The 20,543-nt window shown below is 40.2% G+C and overlaps 1 protein-coding gene across 2 annotated transcripts in view; it reads right to left on the bottom strand.

Annotated features, from left to right (window-relative positions):
- Positions 1-2,517: 2,517 nt before the first annotated feature.
- Positions 2,518-20,543, bottom strand: part of GABRA3 (gamma-aminobutyric acid type A receptor subunit alpha3) — a 247,227-nt gene continuing 229,201 nt past the window's right edge. Inside the window, exons 9-10 of one of the 2 annotated variants that reach the window (XM_057539110.1) lie at positions 19,486-19,697; positions 2,518-4,661 (exon numbers count right to left, since the gene is read on the bottom strand). In XM_057539110.1, coding sequence (XP_057395093.1) covers positions 4,329-4,661; positions 19,486-19,697 — 545 coding nt within the window. In that variant the 3' untranslated portion in view covers positions 2,518-4,328. Of the gene's footprint in view, positions 4,665-19,485; positions 19,698-20,543 lie in introns of both variants that reach the window. The other variant, XM_057539108.1, reaches the window with a different exon arrangement.

Below are 20,543 nucleotides of genomic sequence, written 5' to 3' on the forward strand. Positions count from 1 at the left end.
TCCACTAAGTGGAACATTTGGAGGGAAAAAACAAAGGAGAAGGTGTATTTTGTTCCCAATCTGTACTCTTAGTTTACCTAGGGACCCCCTGCCTGGTACCAGCACCTGCTTAATCTTCTCAGTTTAGGACCCAACTTTGCCCATGCTGGGACTGGTGCTGGGCCACTAATGGTCCTGTTCATCATCACACAAGACCCTACCACATGAAGCCCAGGCCAAGGATAAGTGGTGGGGGTGGTAGTGGTAAGGTACTAGGCCTGAGAGTTTGGCCCCTGCATTCCAAGGTTTAGCCTCTTAGCTTCCTTATTTGGTGTTTAATCAAATTCTTTTGAAGCTGCCAATCCATCTGAATTGCGTGACAGGCAACCAAAGGATGGGGTTTGTGTTTCCTGGGTGGGCTGGTGTGGGGGGACCTAGGATGTGGTGACACTTGGGACAAAGTGGACCACCGGGACAGCTGCTGGACAGGGTACTCTTTTGTTGACTTGGCTCTCATCGGAACCCCATTTTACTAATAGGGAAAGTCTCATCTCAGGGGAGGTACCTGCCTGATATCACATAGCAACTGATATGGAATTGAGCCCTGACTAAAATTCAGGTGTTCATTCTTCTCAATGTTTTCCTCATAATATCGAATTGTTGGAGCTGAGGCAAAAGAAAGGTAGAAAAGGCCCAGGTGCTCTCTGATGGAAAAGGCCAGGGGCTCTAGAGGGTAGCTTGCTTAGTCAACAAGGGCAGGTGCCTTTAGCCTCACCCCAGTGGGTGGTCACGTGATTATTTCCAGGTGAAAGGGAGCTTGTGTAATTAGATGCTATCGAGACTAGAGATCCCTGCTTCTAATTCTAGGCCCCTTTGACAGAATTTTCCCCAATGCTTTCTTCTGCTTCCATTTCCCTTCTCATTCATTCCATCTCCTGCTAGACCGCTTGGAAGGAGTCAGAGTTCCAGAGGGCCTCCTTCCCAAGTTCAGTCTGAGAAGCCCTCTGAAGAGTGTCATAACGCAGATGCATCCTGGTGCTCAGTCATGCCTGGCCCTCCTGCTTGCAGTACTTTATACTTTAGCATGAGGAACTAATAGCTTATTACATGAACACCTCAGATTTAAAAGTTCATAGGAGCAAACAATTATTAAGTAGGAAAAAAGCTATTTTAAATGACTTAGAGCACATTTATTAGCACTTGGATACTCTTAGAGCTGCTTTAGAATGTTGCATATTGCATGTATTTTCTTCCATTAGTCTCCATTGAGCATGGTTTAGCTAGTCTCCTTTCCAACACCACCCTGATGAAACCCTCCCCCCCCCATGTAGCTCTGATCTAGGTTAGCATTCATTTATTCACAAATATTTATTGAGTGCCTACACTGTGTTTGTTAGACATTCTTCCAGCAGCCTCTAGAACTGCTAGGGATATGTCTCTGAAGCTCTAAATACCATAAAATAAGTCTGCAATATTGGTCCCAGTTTGGGGTAGAGTTTCAAACTCTAGGGGAGCTCAGCAACAGAAGTACTGATGGGAACAGCTTCAGCTTTCCCCTAAAACTAGGGGAATAGTTTTCAGAGGCAAAGTGGTTTTAGAAGTTTCTCAAGGAAACAACACTTAAATATGAGTATCGGGCAATTTTGCTACAGAGGCTGCCTCTCATGGTTGTTTTGGTGGTATGATTGGTCAGGGATTATGAAATTGCTGCAGCATCAGGGCATCCATCAGATGATCACGTGGCTGGAACATGCACCGAGGGTCAAATTGTTCAAGTCCCTGATCTTATTTCAGACAAGAAAACCTTTTATATAATTCAAAATGCTCTCCCAAGGAGATCTTCCTCATCCCTTAGAAGCCCAGTGATTTCCTCAAGCACATAAGATTACTTCCCAGATTTTTCTTAAACTCTGTAACAAATAAGGGTCATCATCCATTTCCAACACATGGACTAACCAACTAGACACTCTCCCTCTGCCTAGTAACTATTACCTAAGGGAACTATTGCCTAAGGGAAATAATAATCAATGGAAAAGAACAAAAGCCTTTAGAATTGCAAAGAAAATAACTTTCTCATTTCCTGGGAGTGGGTTAATTTAGTGGAGGAAGCAATACGAGTGTTTCCTTCTCTGTCATATTGGGTAATGAGACCCCTGAGTCAATCAAAGCTGTTTTCACATGAGTTCCATTTTGGATTACTGTAATAGGTCTCTTGCTCTTGGGATACCTTTTTTCCAGCATATTCCGATGGTGTTAAGAAGTAAGGGTGGCATGAGAATAGGAGTGAAAGCCAAAAACAGAGTACTGCCTGTGTTAGGCAAAGAGTGACCAAAAAAAGTTCTCTAGCCCAAGTGAGTACAATTCAGAAAGAGTTTAATAAACAGCCACTAAACATTGCACCAAAGCATTTGGAAACACAATTTCTACAGAGAGGCAAAGGTCAGGCTTCCATTCTAAATTCCTTAAGATGATCATTAACAGGACAATCATTAACAGTCCCACACACCCCACCCCCCCATCCCACCCCCCCATCCCCACATATCCACAACACTACACTCTTCTAGTCATGAATTTACATACAGACACAGTCTTAGGAATAATGGGACTGGCATGCATTATCCCAGCAATGGCAAGGAAGCAGGGGATGGGGGAAGGATGAGTGAAAAGGCAACCAGCAGCTAATGATAGACCCCTTAGGAGCATTGATCAGGGAGTAGGCAGGGAGAATCTCCTTTTGGTGCTCTCTGTGGCATTACTTAGGGGTTCTAGAATACTTTGGACTAGTGGCTGGGGCTGCCATCTTAATCTCATTTCCTTGAGCCATGACTATTAGAAGTGGTCTCCTTGGGTGACACACTGTTACTTTCTAAAAATCTTTTTGGTGTCCAACTAAACTGCATTCAGGACGCAGCATGCCTGTTGAGATTGTGCTGATTCTGAGATCAAGGTGGACCTGGATTCTCAGTCCTATCTTCATTTTGGCCTTTGGAAAGGGGCACGTGATAGTTCTCTATTACAGACACTTGTAAGGAGCCTATGCAAGTCATTCAAACATATGAAACTGAGTTTATCTACCTTATAAATATTTTACAATTATGACTGTCCCTTTTACTCATATTAAGAAAAAATGAGATCGAATCCCCTAAATAATATATTATCAAACTGATAATAAGGTTAATAATTTAGTTGACTCAAAAGTCAACTAAACTCCAATTCATCCCTCTTAAAATTGGCATCAACAGAGGACCAGAGGTCCCTGACACAGTAGGAACAAAGTTCTTGGGCTTGGCCTAGGGTTTGGAGTGTGAAGGGTATGGAAGGAAGAATTTGACTTTCACCTGCCAGTAGCCCTCTTTTTTGAGCCAGATTTCAAGCCTCAACTACCATCCAGCCCAAATCACTTACTCCATCCAGTATTTGACTAGCTGCCTTGGCAGGGAGGTGACTTTCCTGTCTCTCTAATGTTTTTAAAAATTTAGGCATTTGATCTAGAATTTGTTCTATATGTCCCTTTTTAGTATAAATTTTAAAAATTACTTGATCCTCTTCCTAAAGAGTTTGCAGGCAGTAATGAGTCCAAGCTAAGCAATGTCCAGCTGGCTGCAACGGGTTCAAAGGGCTTGAGAGAAAAGGGCTTTCTGGAGGAGAGATATACCAAAGAGGGTACTATTTTCCTGAGGGGCTAGACATGGCAGGTCATCAGCCATCTTGGTGCCAGGCTGGCCCAGTTGGTTCTATCTGTTTTGGCCATACATGGTAGACAGTGGTAAGCCTCAACTGTCCACACTCACCTCCAAGCCAATAAAGGGGTTGTGGGCCATGTTCAGAGATTAGCACTGGCTCCTGCCTTTGTTATCAGTACTTATGCCTAGTGGGCCCTGCTGTGGGCAGGGGAGGTGGCAGGTAGGACCACATGGGACCCAGCCTGGCTCCCTAGTGAGTCAGAATCATCTGATCTGGACCAGTCAACAATCATCCTTAGTCTGGACCTTTCAAATAGCCAAGGCTCTCACTACAGGGCATAGAGTCTCCTGTTCTTTCTTTAGTGGGCAGAGTGCAATAAAATACATGCTGTGCCCTCAGCTGAGGGAGATTGGCAGATTAAGATGAGCAGCTGGACAAATGGCAGTGTTTGGCTCCAATGAGGATATACTCAGCAATGGGGACAAGTAATTTTTTCTGTTGTTATTGTTTCTTCATTGAGATTCATAAATATTAATTGAGAGTCATGGCTTGGTAAGAAGGTTAAAAAAGAAGAATCCTGAAACACATGAAGGGGAGCCCTGGGGTTTGGGTGCATGGACACTTCCTTAGGGTATACAGTGCTCTGGTTGCGGCACCGCCAACATCTACTGTTTGCGGATCATGCCCTTGATAGCTGACTCCCGGTTGACATATGTGGCCCAATAGACCAGATTGAAAATGGCAAAGAGCACAGGAAAAATGATGCGGGAAATTTTGTCAACCTTGCTGACACTGTTGTAGGTCTTGGTCTCAGTTGGGATATCCTGCACGTAGGTGGTCTTGGGTGAAGCAATGATTGTCGGGGTTGAGGAGGCACTAGGAGCAGCGCCCTTGGAGATGGTGGAGAACTCAGTGTCCTTGGCCAGGTTGATGGGATAGGTGGTCCCCACGATGTTGAAGGTGGTGCTGGTTTTCTTTGTTGGGACTGCTGGTGTTTTCTTCTAGGGGCCAGAAAAAGTAGGGGAGAAGGGGGGAACAAAACAAAAGCTAATTAATCCATTATACAGAACACCTTCAGAGGCTGTGGGGAGGAGGAGCCATGAGGGAAGTTAGGAAAGAGGGGCTATGAAGCCAATAGCACAGAGTAGCCAGGTTTGTGTCTGGGGATAATTGAAGATGAGTTTGAAAACAGAAAATTTGCAACATCCTGGTTTACTAGCTATGTGGCTTTGGCCAAGTCACTTCTCTTAGAGCTTTACTTTCTTCATCTGTAAAATGAGGATCAAAGTATTTGTCAGGGTTGTTGAGAGGGTCAGATGAAAAAATGGTGGTAGAAATAACTAGAAAACTGTGAAATCTTGGTCACATGTAGGGTCCTGTAAAATAATGTGATTTGATCCTCACAGTAATCATAGGAGGTAAGTGTGTGAGATTACTCCCATTTGACAGATGAGAAAACTCAGCCTCAGACTGAGTGGCAGAGCCCACACTAGCCACCTGGGCTCTCAACTTTTATCCAGGGCTGCACTGTACTGCTTTCTGTAAGTATGAGACACTTTTTGGTTACCCGAGACATAACTCCAAAAGGCTTCAACCATCAAGTGGCATATCTCCTGTGAGGAAGAGAGCTTGGTGAGTCTGAAAGTCATTTCGCCTTAAAGACACATAAATGCTTCGGCATGTTTCCATGCATCATTATAACAGTATCTCACCCTTCATGCACTGTAAATGTCCATTCTTGCAAGGCTGCAGGCAGGAGCCACAGCCTCCCCAGGGAGTTATGCAAATGCTTCCCTCTGACACAACAAAGGCAGGGATGCTGGGGGCTTGCTATGACACTACACTTTGTTTTCTTTTTCCAGATTATAAAAAAACTCAGTGGTAAACAAGCATAGACACATGTGCCCATTTGTTCTCATATATATGACTTGTGTATACATGGACCTTCCATGTAGAAAAGAGAAAAGAAGACAAAGCTCAGGCCTGGATCAGAAGAGAGAGGCTGAGAGGCTGAGGAACAGGGGAGGCCAAAGACAGTGGCTGAGGTCATAGTCTGAGTGCTGAGCTCATAGTGTTTGTTGCCTCACTTCCCACTCTGGCCTTTTCTTCCTTCCATCTCTCTTTGTTTCTAGGGAAAAGTGGAGCTAGATGAGCTTCAAAAATACCCAGGAGTATTTGACAAAAAGTGACAACTAATTATGTTGCCCTAATTTCACACACCTCACATTGTTCCCTTTCTTTTTTTTTTTTAATTAATTGATTTTATTTTATTTTTGGCTGTGTTGGGTCTTCGTTTCTGTGCGAGGGCTTTCTCCAGTTGCGGCGAGCGGGGGCCCCTCTTCATTGCGGTGCGCGGGCCTCTCACCATCGCGGCCTCTCCTGTTGAGGAGCACAGGCTCCAGACGCGCAGGCTCAGTGTTTGTGGCTCACGGGCCTAGTTGCTCCACGGCATGTGGGATCTTCCCAGACCAGGGCTCGAACCTGTGTCCCCTGCATTAGCAGGCAGATTCTCAGCCACTGCGCCACCAGGGAAGCCCCACATTGTTCCCTTTCTTAATGTTACTTTGCTTCCCAGCATGTTTTACTTCTTTACTTCCTACTTGTTTCCTTCCTAGATTTCTCTACTCCCACCCTCTCTTACTGACCCCCTTTCTCCTAATCTATTTCTATTTCTTTACTTCTTTACTTCAGAGTTCCCACCATTTTGATCGTTTTTTTTCCTTCTTTAGACCGCACTGCCATTTATCTTCCTGATCCTAATAATAACTTTTGCCCAATATTTACTGAATATTTACTGGGCCAAGAACTATGCTAGGTGTTTAGGAATATGTAGGAAGGTTAAAAGTTCAGTCAGTTTCAGTCCCTGTTTTCTAGGAGTTTACAGTCCAGCAAGGGAGAGAGCCTTGTGAACACATCATTGCCATATAATGTGATAAGAGTTCTAAGAGATATGAACAAAGTGTGATGGGAATTCAGTAGAGGGAGGGGCAAAGTACCTACAGGTGCTGGAAAAGGTGGCTCAGAGAAGGCAATGAGGATGGTGAGCTGGGTCGCAAAAGATGAGCAGGAGCTCACCAGATGAAGATGTAGCAAAGGCCAGTGCACAGGCCAAGGGCACTGCTTATTTGAGGGATGACAAGTAGTTTGCTGTAGTTGGATGACAGTGTGCATGGTAAAGGCCTGCCTATGCTGGCTTCAGGGTTTTCATCAGGGAGGGGAAGGGGGACAAAAAAGGGGGTGCTGGTTTAAGTAAATGAGCAGTCTGACTAATGGACATTTAAAAAGCAATACTGTTCTTTCTCCTTGAGGATTGTAGTCACATTGCTACAAGTGGAGGGGGACAGAACTCTAAGGCTTCTAAGAACTGCGTAAATGTTTTAAAGACTACATGGGACTCATTTATAATTAGCAAATTCATTGTGAATACAGTCCTGCTGCTAAATGCCTCGGCTGTTAAATAAAGGAGAACTTCACTTGTTTGCCTGCTTACTTATTAATTTGCTTAGTAATCTCTTTTTTTTCATGGGTACACAAGAAAAAAAGGAAAGAAAAAACCACTACCCTGACTTTGCTAGAAGCTTTCATACTCACATATATTATTTCATTTAGTCATCTTATTAGCTGGTTACGACCAAGTCTCTGAAATAATCATTCTGAACAGCAAACACTTTATTTAGCTCTGTAGGCACTTTGTGTTCTATAGGTGGAAAAGCAGCAGTTGATTTAATCGCAGATTTTTTTAAGTAATAAAAGAAAATTACCTTTTAATTTCCCTCGCCCTTTCCATCATGGCACATTTTAATCAGCCACTATAATTTTTACCTAAATTGTCAAAGAAGGGAAATCAAAGCAAAAGTTATAGTGCTGAGAAGACAGAAGCAGGAGGCAGAGATTAATAGTTAATAATTCCCATTTCTGCATCTAGTTTTCTAATAATTTTCTATGCCCTGGAATTTGATAGATACAAACTAGAGTGACTTAACTTTGACCAATATGCAATTCTGTTCCTACCTCCTTAGCCAATGCCAGGCTCTTAGCTACATGATAGATGTTTACAGAATGAAAAATGACCCCCCAAATGAAGATTATTGATGTGATTTCTAGTTTTTTCCTCCTGAGTCTTGACCTCTCCTATACAGACAGCATACCTCTATAGTTCATCCTGGAGTAATTCCCATACCACCAAAATGAAATTGACTCTTCCAAATTCCTCCAAGCATTTTGACCTGAGGACAAGGATACTTTTCTTTCTAGAAGGCCACCTCATATGCATTTTGGAATGAGGTAATGAAAACTTTTATGGATCAATGCATGTCCAACTCAAGAGTTTTTCTCAGATGGCACTCACGTTTATTCTTTCCAGAAGTGCTAATTAGAGAGTTAGTTGAAGCCCTGAATGTACCCGAGACCACCAGGACCTCAGAGTATATGCAGATATGGTCCTGTGACTCTGTGTTAACCCCGTAACATTCATCCAGCTTTCCTGAACCCCAGTTTTCAGAAGTGGGGCAAAGTAATGGAGTATATGCTATGTTGGATTCAAAGACAAATCAGACAAAGACCCAATTTTTAAATGCAAACAACCCAGTTTTTTAAATGGCAAAGGACTTGAATAGACTTTGAATATCTTCTTCTCCAAAGAAGATATAGAATTGGCTAATAAGCATGTGAAAAGATCCTTAATATCACTGGTCATAAGGGAAATGCAAATCAAAACCACAGTGAGATACCACCTTACACCCATTAGGGTGCCTACTATCAACAATAAGAGCAATAAAATAAAAAAAGAAAATAACAAGTGTAGACAAGGATATGGAGAAATTTGAACCCTTGTTTACTGTTGGGAATGTAAAATGGTACAGCTGCTATGAAAAATGGTATGTCAGATCCTCAAAAAATTAAAAATAGAATTAAAATATGACCCAGCAATTCCACTTTGGGGTATATACCCTGCAAATTGAAAGCAAGGTCTTAAAGAGATACTTGTACACTCATGTTCATAGCAGCATAATTCTCAATAGCCAAAAGATGAATGCAATGAAAGTCCATCCATACAGTGGGATATTATTCAGCCTTAAAAAGGAAGGAAATTCTGACGCAGGTTACATGAATGAACCTTAAGGATGTTATGCTACATGAAATACGCCAGTCACAAAAAGACAAATACTGTGATTCCACTTATATGAGGTACTGAGAGAAGTCAGATTCATAGAGACAGAAAGTAGAATGGTGGTTGCCAGGGGGAGACTGGAGGGGAGAATGGGAATTTCTGGTTTCATGGGGACAGAGTTCCAGTTTTGCAAGATGAAAAAGTTCTGGAAGTTGGTTGTACAACATTGTGAACATACTTATTAAAAATGGTTAAGATAGTAAATTTTAGGCTGTCTAATGAGGAAGAGTAATTAAAATAAGAGAGAACTAAAATATAAGGGAGAACATAAAAGTACACAGAAAGGCACAAATGCTGAGTCAAGTGAATTCAAAAGAGGAAGGGAGCATGCTGGATCAGGAGGAGGTCAGTAAGCCAATAGAAAGGGGAGAAAATGCAGGTGGAAGAGAAGTAATCACTTGCACCAGTTTACTGAGAGGGTGGGATATCCAGAGCATATGTGGGGAGGTACCTGGGGCCAGATCACAGCTAAGGAAAGAGTGGATGAGACTCAAATACTATCTATGGTTTATCAATTTTGTTTATCTCTTTGAAGAACCAACTTTTAGTTTCATTGATCTTTTCTATTGTTTTTTTAGTCTCTATTTCATTTACTTTTGCTCGGATATTTATGATTTCCTTCCTGCTACTAACTTAGGGTTTTGTTTGTTCTTCTTTTTCTAGCTCCTTTAGATGTAAGGTTAGGTTCTTTATTTGACATTTTTCTTGTTTCCTGAGGTAAGCTTGTATTACTATAAACATCCCTCTTAGAACTGCTTTCGCTGTATCCCAAAGATTTTGGATCACTGTGATTTCATTTTCATTTGTCTCCAGGTATTTTTAAATTTCCTCTTTGATTTCTTCAGTGATTCATTGGTTGTTTAGTAGCATATTTTTTAGCCTCCATATGTCTGTGTTTTTTGCAGTTTTTTTCTTGTGGTTGGTTCCTGCTCTCATGGTGTTACAGTCAGAAAAGATGCTTGATATGATTTCAATTTTCCTAAATTTACAGAGGCCTGTTTTGTGGCCTAGCATGTTATCCCTCCTGGAAAATGTCCCATGTGCACTTGAAAAGAATGTATATTCTGTTGCTTTCAGATGAAATGTCCTATAAACATCAATTAAGTCCATCTGGTCTAATGTGTCATTTAAGGCCAGTGTTTCCCTATTAATTTTCTGTCTGGATGATCTGCCTGTTGATGTAAGTGGGGTGTTAAAGTCCCCTACTCTTATTGTGTTACTGTCAATTTCTCCCTCTATGTCTGTTAATATTTGCTTTATGTATTTAGGTGCTCCTATGTTGGGTGCATATATATATTTACAATTATTATATCTTCTTTTTGGATTGATCCCTTGATCATTATGTAATATCCTTCCTCGTCTCCTCTATCTGTCTTTATTAAAGTCTATTTTGTCTGATATAAGTATTGCTACACTGGCTTTCTTTTCATTTCCATTTGCATGGAATACTTTCTTTCCATCCCCTCAGTCTGTGTGTGTGTCTTTAGATCTGAAGTGTGTCTCTTGTAGGCAACATATATATGGGTCTTGTTTTTTTATCCATTCAGCTACTCTATGTCTTTTGATTGTATCATTTAGTCCATTTACATTTAAAGTAATTATTGATATATATGTTCTTATTGCCATTTTGTTAATTGTTTTTGTCTGCTGGTGGGTGAGGCTGGTCCCAGGGCTAGAGCAGGCTCACTGGAGGGTGGGGCCAGAACCCGGGGGGTTCTGAGGCTGGTGTCTGCCCACTGGTGGGTGAAGCTGGGTCCCAGAGTCTCTGGCTGGAGGTCCCTGGGGGTCCCGGGTCTGGTGCCTGCACACTGGTTTGTGGGGCAGATCCCGTGCCTTCTGGTGGGCAGGGCCATGTCCAGGGGCAGCTGTGGGCTCAGGGGGTCTTAAGGCAGCCTGTCTGTTGGTGGGTGGGGCTGTGCCCATGCCCAGTTAGTTGCTTGGCATGAGGTGTCTCAGCACTTTTGCCTACAGGCAGGGATGGGTCCTGAGGCTTATAAGCTAGAGGGAGGATTTCACAATGGTGCTTACCAGCACCAGTGTTCTCACGGTAGAATCAGCTCCCCAAATGGCTGCCACCAGTGTCTGTGTCCCCAAGGTGAGCTGCAGTTGCCTCCTACCTCTCTGGGAGACTCTCCAGATCAGCAGGTAGCTCTGATCCAGGCTCCTATTACTGCTTCTGCCCTGGATCCTGGAGCATGTGAGAGTTTGTGTGCGCCCTTTAAGAGTACAGTTTCTACTTCCCACAGCTCTCTGGGACTCTGGAGAGTAAGCCCTGCTGGTCTTCAAAGCCAAATGCTCTGGGGGCTCGTTTTCCCAGTATATGACCCACAGGCTATGGAGCCCAACATGGAGTCAGACCCCTCTCTCGTTGGGGAGAACCTCTGCAATTGTAATTATCCTCCTGTTTGTGGATTGTCCACCTGGGTTTATGGGACTTGCCTATATTGCGCCTCCACCCGTCCTATCCATCTTGTTTGGTTCCTTCTTCATACATTAGTTGTAGAAGATCTTTTCTGGTACATTCCAGTCTTTTTCATCAATGGTTTTTCTGCAAATATTTGTGATTTTGGTGTGTCCATGAGAGGAGGTGAGCTCAGGGTCTTTCTACTATGCCATCTTGGCTGATCCACCTGTTTGTTTCTGTTTCAATCGATTCACCAGGGATAGAGTATGACTGTTGTCAGGGCATTTATACCTACTTTAGAAAAGGGTGGGAAGGCCACCAGTTTATGAATACAAGTTAACCCACAGTGAATATCATTCACCCCAGAGAGAAAATATCAAGTGGTGACTCAATTTGTGGCTATTTTTACAGGAATGCCCCCAATTTTTTTTTAACATCTTTATTGGAGTATAATTGCTTTACAATGGTGTGTTAGTTTCTGCTTTATGACAAAGTGAATCAGCTATACATATACATATATCCCCATATCTCCTCCCTCTTGTGTCTCCCTCCCACCCTCCCTATCCCACCCCTCTAGGTGGTCACAAAGCACGGAGCTGATCTCCCTGTGCTATGTGGCTGCTTCCCACTAGCTATCTATTTTACATTTGGTAGTGTATATATGTCCATGCCACTCTCTCACTTCGTCCCAGCTTACCCTTCCCCCTTCCCGTGTCCTCAAGCCCATTCTCTACGTCTGCATCTTTATTCCTGTCCTGCCCCTAGGTTCTTCAGAACCTTTTTTTTTTTTAGATTCCATATATATGTGTTAGCATGCGGTATTTGTTTTTCTCTTTCTCACTTACTGGGACAACATTAAATACACCAACATTCGAATTATAGGGGTCCCAGAAGAGGAAGAGAAAAAGAAAGGGACTGGGAAAATATTTGAAGAGATTATAGTTGAAAGCTTCCCTAATATGGGAAAGGAAATAGTCAATCAAGTCCAGAAAGTGCAGAGAGTCCCATACAGGATAAATCCAAGGAGAAACACGCCAAGACACATATTAATCAAACTATCAAAAATTAAATACAAGAAAAAATATTAAAAGTAGCAAGGGAAAAACAACAAATAACGTACAAGGGAATCCCCATAAGGTTAATAGCTGATCTTTCAACAGAAACTCTGCAAGCCAGAAGGGAGTGGCAGGACATATTTAAAGTGATGAAAGGGAAAAACCTACAACAAAGATTACTCTACCCAGCAAGGATCTCATTCAGACTCAACAGAGAAATTAAAACCTTTACAGACAAGCAGTAGCTAACACCAAATTCAGCACCACCAAACTAGCTTTACAACATATGCTAAAGGAACTTCTCTAGGCAGGAAACATAAGAGAAGGAAAAGACCTACAATCACAAACCCAAAACAATTAAGAAAATGGTAATAGGAACATACATATCAATAATTACCTTAATGTAAATGGATTAAATGCTCCCACCAAACGACATGGACTGGCTGAATGGATACAAAAGCAAGACCCATATATATGCTGTCTACAAGAGACCCACTTCGGACCTAGGGATACATACAGACTGAGAGTGAGGGGATGGAAAAAGATACTCCATGCAAATGGAAATCAAAAGAAAGCTGGAGTAGCAATTCTCATATCAGACAAATTTTTAAAAGCCATTAATGATAAGAAACTAAACTTTTCCAAACTATGGATGGAAGTTGAGCATTTTCTCTAATGTAAAATAAGATAAAATATTATTCTAGAGCATTCAAATATACTTACCTGAAAATAAGAAAAGGAGCATAAGAATTACTGTGTGTCCAAAATTTAGGTAAGAATTTATAAATACTTTAAAACAGTTCTAAGAATAATATCTGTCTTCTTTTTAAAAGTAGAGGTTTATTTCTTCATCTTAATTTGCTTTTATTATTTTTAATTTTCAAAAAATGTAATCAAGGTAATAATGCACATAGTTAAAAAGAAATAAATGTAAAGACTTATAATGAAAACCAGGAAACCCTTATCCCCATGTATCCCAACCTTGTCCAGCAATTCGTAATTATTTTTAATTCTCTTAGCTGATACTTCTAACAGTTATTTATATATTTCTAAATAATATGCTTATACTGCTATCTGTTTTGCACATAACCATTCATCTTTTCATGATAATGATTTACCTCACTTATGCAACCCTTCCTCCATCTTCCAATACAATTGTAACAATATTTTTAGTTCAATCAATAATCAATAACATCATTATAAATGACTATATAAATACCTCTAGCCTCTTGCTACAAACTTCACTGGTTCCTCTCCAGATGTGCTTGCTGCATAGATTTCATCTTACGTATTCCCTTCATCTATCTCCTCTGTAGGGTACCCTCTTCTCTGGATCCAATGTCTTTCCCTTTTTTGTTCTATTCTCTTGTTTTAGTAGAACATATCCTCCAGTATTTTCCTAAGGTGGAATGCATGGGAAGTGACATTTCTGAGTTCCTGCAGGTCTGAAAATAACTACTCTACCTTTCCACTTAAGTGATACTTTGGCTAGGCATAGGACTCAAATCCTCAGATTTAGGGTTTACAGCTCCACTGTCTTCCGGCGTCCAATGTAGCTGAGAAGTCTGATGCCATTCTGCTAATCATTTCTTTGTAGATAACATTTACTGTCTTTCTAGAATCTCTGTAGACTATCATTTATCCCTGGTCTTCTAAAATTGCAAGATGATGTGACTTTACGTGGGCCTATGTGGACAGTTTCAATCTGGATGCTTATATCTTTCCATTTGTAAAGATGTCTTGTTCTTTGTTAATTTCCTTTGCTCCCGTTTCTCTGTTCACTCATTCTGCAGCTTCTGAGTTGGATGAATTTTCTGGATTCATCTCTAAGCCCCTTAACCTTTTGTTTCACATTCTCCATTTATTTCCTTTTTACCCTACTTGTAGGGAGATTCTCTTCAGTTTATTTTCCCACCTCTCTATTGAAATTTTTATTTTGGCAGTTATTTTTCATTTCAAAAGCTCTTCTTTATTCTCTGATTTCCTTTTATATTAGCATCCTATTCTTATTTTATGTATATATTTACAAATATAAGAGAAAATTTACTTTTGTTTTTCTTAAATTCTCTTTAATTCCCTGAATTATCTCTGTTCCTGCCAAGATGAGTTTTTTTTTTTAATCTTTTCTTTTTCACATTGAAAATTTCACTTTGGTAATCCTTGGTATCCCAGTATTATTTGGCAACATAAAAGATGTCTGTATGCTCAGTGTACCTGAGCTGGGCTTGTTGATTTGCAAACTATGATTTAAGAAGATTATTTGGAAGGAGGTCATTTTATGGGGTACTCCAAAATGTCACTATGTAAAGGTCTTTTCTCTGGAGACATTCAGCTTCTTTAGAAGAGAAGCTTCTGCTGCTCTTCAGGAAAGTATACATCTGGCTGTAGACATTTTACATGTTGGGTAGGCTCTGGGGTCTTGACTACTCTGCACACAGACTTTTAGCCAATCCCCCTAATTGCAGCCCCATGATTTACTGTCTGCTGTACCAAGCACCTTGAATACTGAGTTTCTCTGGGGTTCTATCTTACTCCAGCTTGATAAATCAGTTCTTATTCTCTCTTTCCCCATTCATTTTTCTTGAAAAATGCATTACAATCTCTTGTCTGACTGAAATCCTTCTCCAGTTCTCCTGGTACTTGTGGGTTTAAACCTATTTTATTTCTTTACCCTCATTTTAATGGGATTTTTAAAGGAAGCAGTGATAAAACATGTAGTTGTTCCTCAGAAGCCCAGAGTTCATCTATTTTGCAGAGTGCTATTATAAGGTAGTCATTAGTCATTTGTCTTCATTTGAAAATGAGTTTTTGTTCCCACCTACCCCTTCTTTTCCTTTCCTTTATCTTTCCCCTCACATTTTATCTAATCCTTGATCATAGTACAGATCAGAAATAGATTTTTGAATCATTTTTATTAGTTTCAAACAGTTTTGTGCTCACCCATTCTAGCTTTGTGAGGCAAATAAGGTTTAATATGTCTCTTTAAAGAAGGAAAAAAGCAGAATAAGTTATGATTAAATTTCACTATTTTTACTTTTAACGCACTTCATTTTTTTGTCCTGTGGGTCAGTGGTTCTCACTGTTAGTTCATTCATATTGTAGCAGTGTAGACAAAGCACAGCACCCTCACATTAGAGATCCATTTTTACACATTCCATAGTTTTTTTTCAAATCTCATAATCAACATCCTTTCAATAACTTAAATAGATTGACCATGGAGAGGGACTAAGGAGGAAGACTGAGATCACCATCTTTGCAGAAGACTTTTAGATGATTCTTTTTGTTCTCTTTTTTCATTTTCAGTACTCCTTGGAATTGGAGAAACAGTTATCATTTTTGACATCTACATTTACAGTTTCTTAATCTATTCTAGTGCTCTCTCTACCTTCAAACCACCACTGCATCTCTTCCCAGTCACAACAAAAAGTCTACCACATTTTTCACAAGGTATCCATGACTGCCTTTCAGATATCTGAAATTAGCAATCATCATTCCCTTAATGCATTTGTCCCTTCTCCACTGTAGTAACCAAATTGGAACAGCATATTTTAAACATGGCCCAACCTGTAGAGAATAAAAGGGGCCTATCATCTCACTTGGTCTAGGTAACTCCTAACTCAGACTCAAACAAAATTTGGTTTCTCAGGAGTTACACCACATGGATGGCTTATATTAAATTTGCCCTTTTCCTATATCCCAGCATCTTGTTTGTAACATACAATTTTTGTTAAGTTTTTTTATCCCAGAACTAACTTTTTAAGAATCTATGTGTAAGAATATATACACTACCACGTATAAAATAGATAGCTAATTGGAACCTGCTATAAAGCACAGGAAGCTCAGCTTTGTGCTCTGCGATGACCAAGATGGGTGGGATGGGGTGTTGGGTGGGAGGGAGGTCCAAGAGGGAGGGCATATATGTATACATGTAGCTGATTCACTTCATTGTACAGCAGAAGCTAACACAACATTGTAAAGCAATTATGCTCCCATAAAAAAATTTAAAAAGAAAAGAAAATGTTAATCTGTTGATTTCAGCCTGTTCTTTCAAACTTCAGAAATTCTCTTTGATTCTAATTCAGAAGATACTCCTCTTCATTAATGCCAGCTTACAAATTTGAATCTCCTACATTATATATCTTCATTTAAGTCACAGATGACAGCATTTAAGATGGAAGGGTCAAGGACAAAGCCCTGTGGCTTATCACAGGAATGTCCATTCAGGTTGATGACCCTCCATCAATGAATTATATTTGACTTCAGTTGGCCAACCAACTACATGAGCATAATTGTACTACTTTTTCAACTGCTGTTTCTTCTTCATGAAGACATAATTTTAAAAAGTTAGTCAGATGTCTTGATAAAATGTATATATTTCCTGTTCCACCAGTCTAGTAAACTTTTCATGAATTTTCTTAAGGATGAGTTTGGCATAATTTCTTCTTAGTGAACTCAGGCTGGCTATCAATAGTTAGTGCTAACTGCTCTTAAAACATCTGTTTAATAATATATTCTAGGGACTTTTCAGTTTAATATGTCAGAGTAAGGACATCTTTGCTCCCTTTTCTTCTCTGTAACCAATCAAAATTATAAGGAAAATGAGATATAGAAACCAAAACTCCACCTTTGATGAAAATTGAAAGCATTTTCTCATCCCAAAAAGTAAGGGCTTCCAAATGCAGTAAAAATTGTATCAGGGTGAAGAAGACACTGAGGATGCCTACTCTTCTGGATTTCAGGCCAAGAATAGAGTCCTAAAAGGTGGGTGGCAGGACCTGAGTGAGAAAACAAATGACCGCTGTTTTGAAACAAAATGGTTTTAAGGCTGGTAGTGAGAACATCCTGGAATACTGTTTGACCACCACAGGGTAGAGAGGAGGTAGAGACTGGAAAAATTAGAGGATACAATACTACACATGTGTGCGTGCACACACTCACACATACACACACACTACACCATACATAGAGGACTTTCTTGTGAGTTATTTATAAGAATTTATATAGATAACAGATCATGGTCAAACTACTCACTTTCAACTACTTACTCTCAACTACTCACTACCATCCTACTCATTCTCTCAGTCTCTCCCCAAAATGATACTTTCACACATAGCAGTGCTAGTAAAGAACTCCTCTAATACAACTTCAAGTAACAATTGAAAAAAAATAATATGGTATTGATGCAAAATGTTACAAGGAGAAGAAATAACCAATAAAGGACTGTGTAACAACACACAAAACAAACATAAAATACATGAAAAGCTAAGTCAGCAGAAATCATAAAATGAATATAAGGAAAAATAATACTGCTATAGAAATGAAGGAGAATAAGCATGGGTGAAAATGTTCAGAGACATGGAAGGCACACTTGAGAAAAATGAAATGGAAAATAACAGTTACAAATTACTAGAGAAAAATGGTAGATATGGAGGACAAAGTTCTATTATATGTATAATCTGTGCTTCTAGGACGATAACAGAGCAAAGAAATGTTTCAGGAAAGCTTTCCTGAAACAAAGACACTTGTGACTCCATAGGCTTAAAGGGCAACATGCTGCCCTAGGAAAAATTCAAAAAGATAGATCAAGATATATCCTTGTAAAGTAACTGGTATTTGTAAATAAAAGACACATTCATATGGGTTTCTAGGCCATAAAATCACCCCTCCCCCATTATGTGAGAGATTCTTAGGCAGGTTTTAAATTTCTTCATACCAACATTCAGTGCTAGAACTGAATATAGCAACCAATGTCTATGTGGACATCAGAGAAAGAGAATGTGACCCACAAATTGTACAACAGCCTAAATATAATTTAAGTATAAACAAACACAATTGATAGATAATTTTACACATGTAAGATGGTAAGAAATATGGTTCCCATGAACTCTTCTTAAAGAAACTTCCAGAGGACAGCCTTGAGATAACTAAGTAATGAACAGAAAAATGGATAAAAGGACTATTTTGAGAAGAGAGCCTATGTAAATGTAGAACTATGACTAATCAACTATAGAAATTATGGCTGCATAAAAGCATGTAAATGCTATAAAACTTGACAATGCAGAAAAAGTAGTATAACAAATAAAAGTTGGGAGATGACAGGGACTGGTTATTTCTTCATAATTTATAGCAAGGAGTTAATAAATTCTATCTAAATAAATAGTTAAAATCTATTCTAAAAATTTTCCAACTCACCAGTCTATATTCTATGGAATCTATTCCTCCGGTTTGAAAAGTCTTCATTATGTTTTCTCTTCTCCATGATTCTTCAAAGAGTACTAGAATGGTTCTGGGACCATATCTGCCAGTTCTTTTTAGCATCTTGGGTTAGTCTTCATCTAGAGCTAGAGATCTGAACTCTTTTAAAGCAGCCAAGGACAACAATCTTGATTTCACTGTATTCATGTTTTTATTTTTACCAATTCCAGGTGGTTTACTGGCATTTTTTCTCTCTTTTTTCTTCCTTCCCATCCACTAATCCAATTAACATTTATTCAGCTTTTACTATGAGTCAGATGCTGTGCAAGGATACTAGCTAGTTAGAAAGAATGCAGACAAGCTCCTGCCCTCAAGAAGTTCAGTCTAGTGAGGAAGCAGACAAATAACTCTAATACAAATAAATGCTCTTAATATCATGAGCACCCTCCCCCCACCCCAAGAGAAGCTAAAGCTATCTGCATGATTCTGGAAATATTCTATGGAGAAAATAGCACTTCATCTGGGTCTTAAAGACTAAGCAGGTCTTTATCAGGCAGGAAAATAAGAAAAGAACATTCCAGGTAGAGAGTAAAAAATAAGCAAAGACATAGAAGGAATGATGATCACTTTTGTTTGATGGTAATGGGAACATACTGGAAAAATGAGGGGCAGAAGTGGCCCTAGAGACTGTTTTCTGGGTTGAAGATAAAGTCCACTCTTCTGGGTACAACAGGTTCCCCTTGGGTTCAGCAGTATCACACTTAGGTTTGATCCCTCACCACAAGACATCAGCCCTCCATGATACCTACCCTCTTTTCTTTGCCCCCAGCAAACACTCCACACTGCCAAGAAGCACTCCAGTTGAGAATTGGATTGATGACCCCAGTGAATAGCACACAGCCCTGGCCAGTTCCCACAGGCTGCAGGCTGCCCACTCCTGGTTCCAATACAGTTCTCTCAGGGAGTGCTTCCCAGCCCCCACCCTTCCTGTATCTTACCTTCATTTCCAGGGCCTCTGGCACCTTCTTGCCTTCCCAAGCCCAACTCCGCTTTGTGAAGTAGTTGACAGTGGCGAATTCAATCAGCGCAGAAAATACAAAGGCATAACAGACGGCTATGAACCAATCCATGGCCGTCGCATATGCCACTTTAGGTAAGGAGTTTCTGGCACTGATACTCAAGGTGGTCATGGTGAGAACAGTGGTGACACCTGGGGAGAGAGAAAATGAGAACCAGTTGCCAGTGAAAGACATTTAGAGCATATCTGATGATATCACCAACTTCCTACTTGAAAGGAGGAGCTACACCCCACCCAAAATGGCCCCTTTAAAGTAAAAAACAGAGAATGTCAAAACAGAATGGTTCTACCTAGTAACCACCCCATCCCAATTACCACAGGAATAGGAATCTCCAGTATAGCACTTAAAAGTTGTCCTCTAACCTCTGCTTAAACATTTCCTTTGAAAAGTAGGTAACCTATTTCATTGTAAGAGAGCTTTCTAATTAGAAAAATCTACCTTATGAACTGAAACCTGCCTTTCTCTAACTCCTGACCCACTGACTGATCTCAGAGCTCTCTCTGGCGACACAAGAAAGAAAAGTCTGCTTCTTCATTTCTGGGACAGGACTTCAGAGAGTTGGAGAGGGTGGCCATAGTTCCTTGTGTGTCTGTTCATCTCCAGAACATGGCCAGTTCCTTCTTTCATTTCTCCTCCTTCCCCATTCTGGTAGTTATCTTCTGAACAGACCAGAACTGAGCCCAAGACTCAGGACATGGTCTGAGCTTAGTAGGAGTTTCATTTCCCTTATTGTGGACACTATTCTCCTAATAACACAAAAAACTATTGTGGAAAATTGTTCTTCAGCTGCATCACAGTCTAGGTCCTATTGAATTTGTGAACAACCAAAACTATTCTAACATCTGTTTCTTATGAGTTTTTGCCAAACCACAGCTTGCTTTTAAATGGATTGATTCTTTTTCTTGGTGGCGTTTATTAACCTAAATTTAAGGCTTTCTTTTATTCACTTTTAAATTCTATTAAAAAATGTATTTCTA

The sequence above is a fragment of the Balaenoptera acutorostrata genome, chromosome X (assembly GCF_949987535.1).
Source record: "Balaenoptera acutorostrata chromosome X, mBalAcu1.1, whole genome shotgun sequence".
NCBI lineage: Eukaryota > Metazoa > Chordata > Mammalia > Artiodactyla > Balaenopteridae > Balaenoptera > Balaenoptera acutorostrata.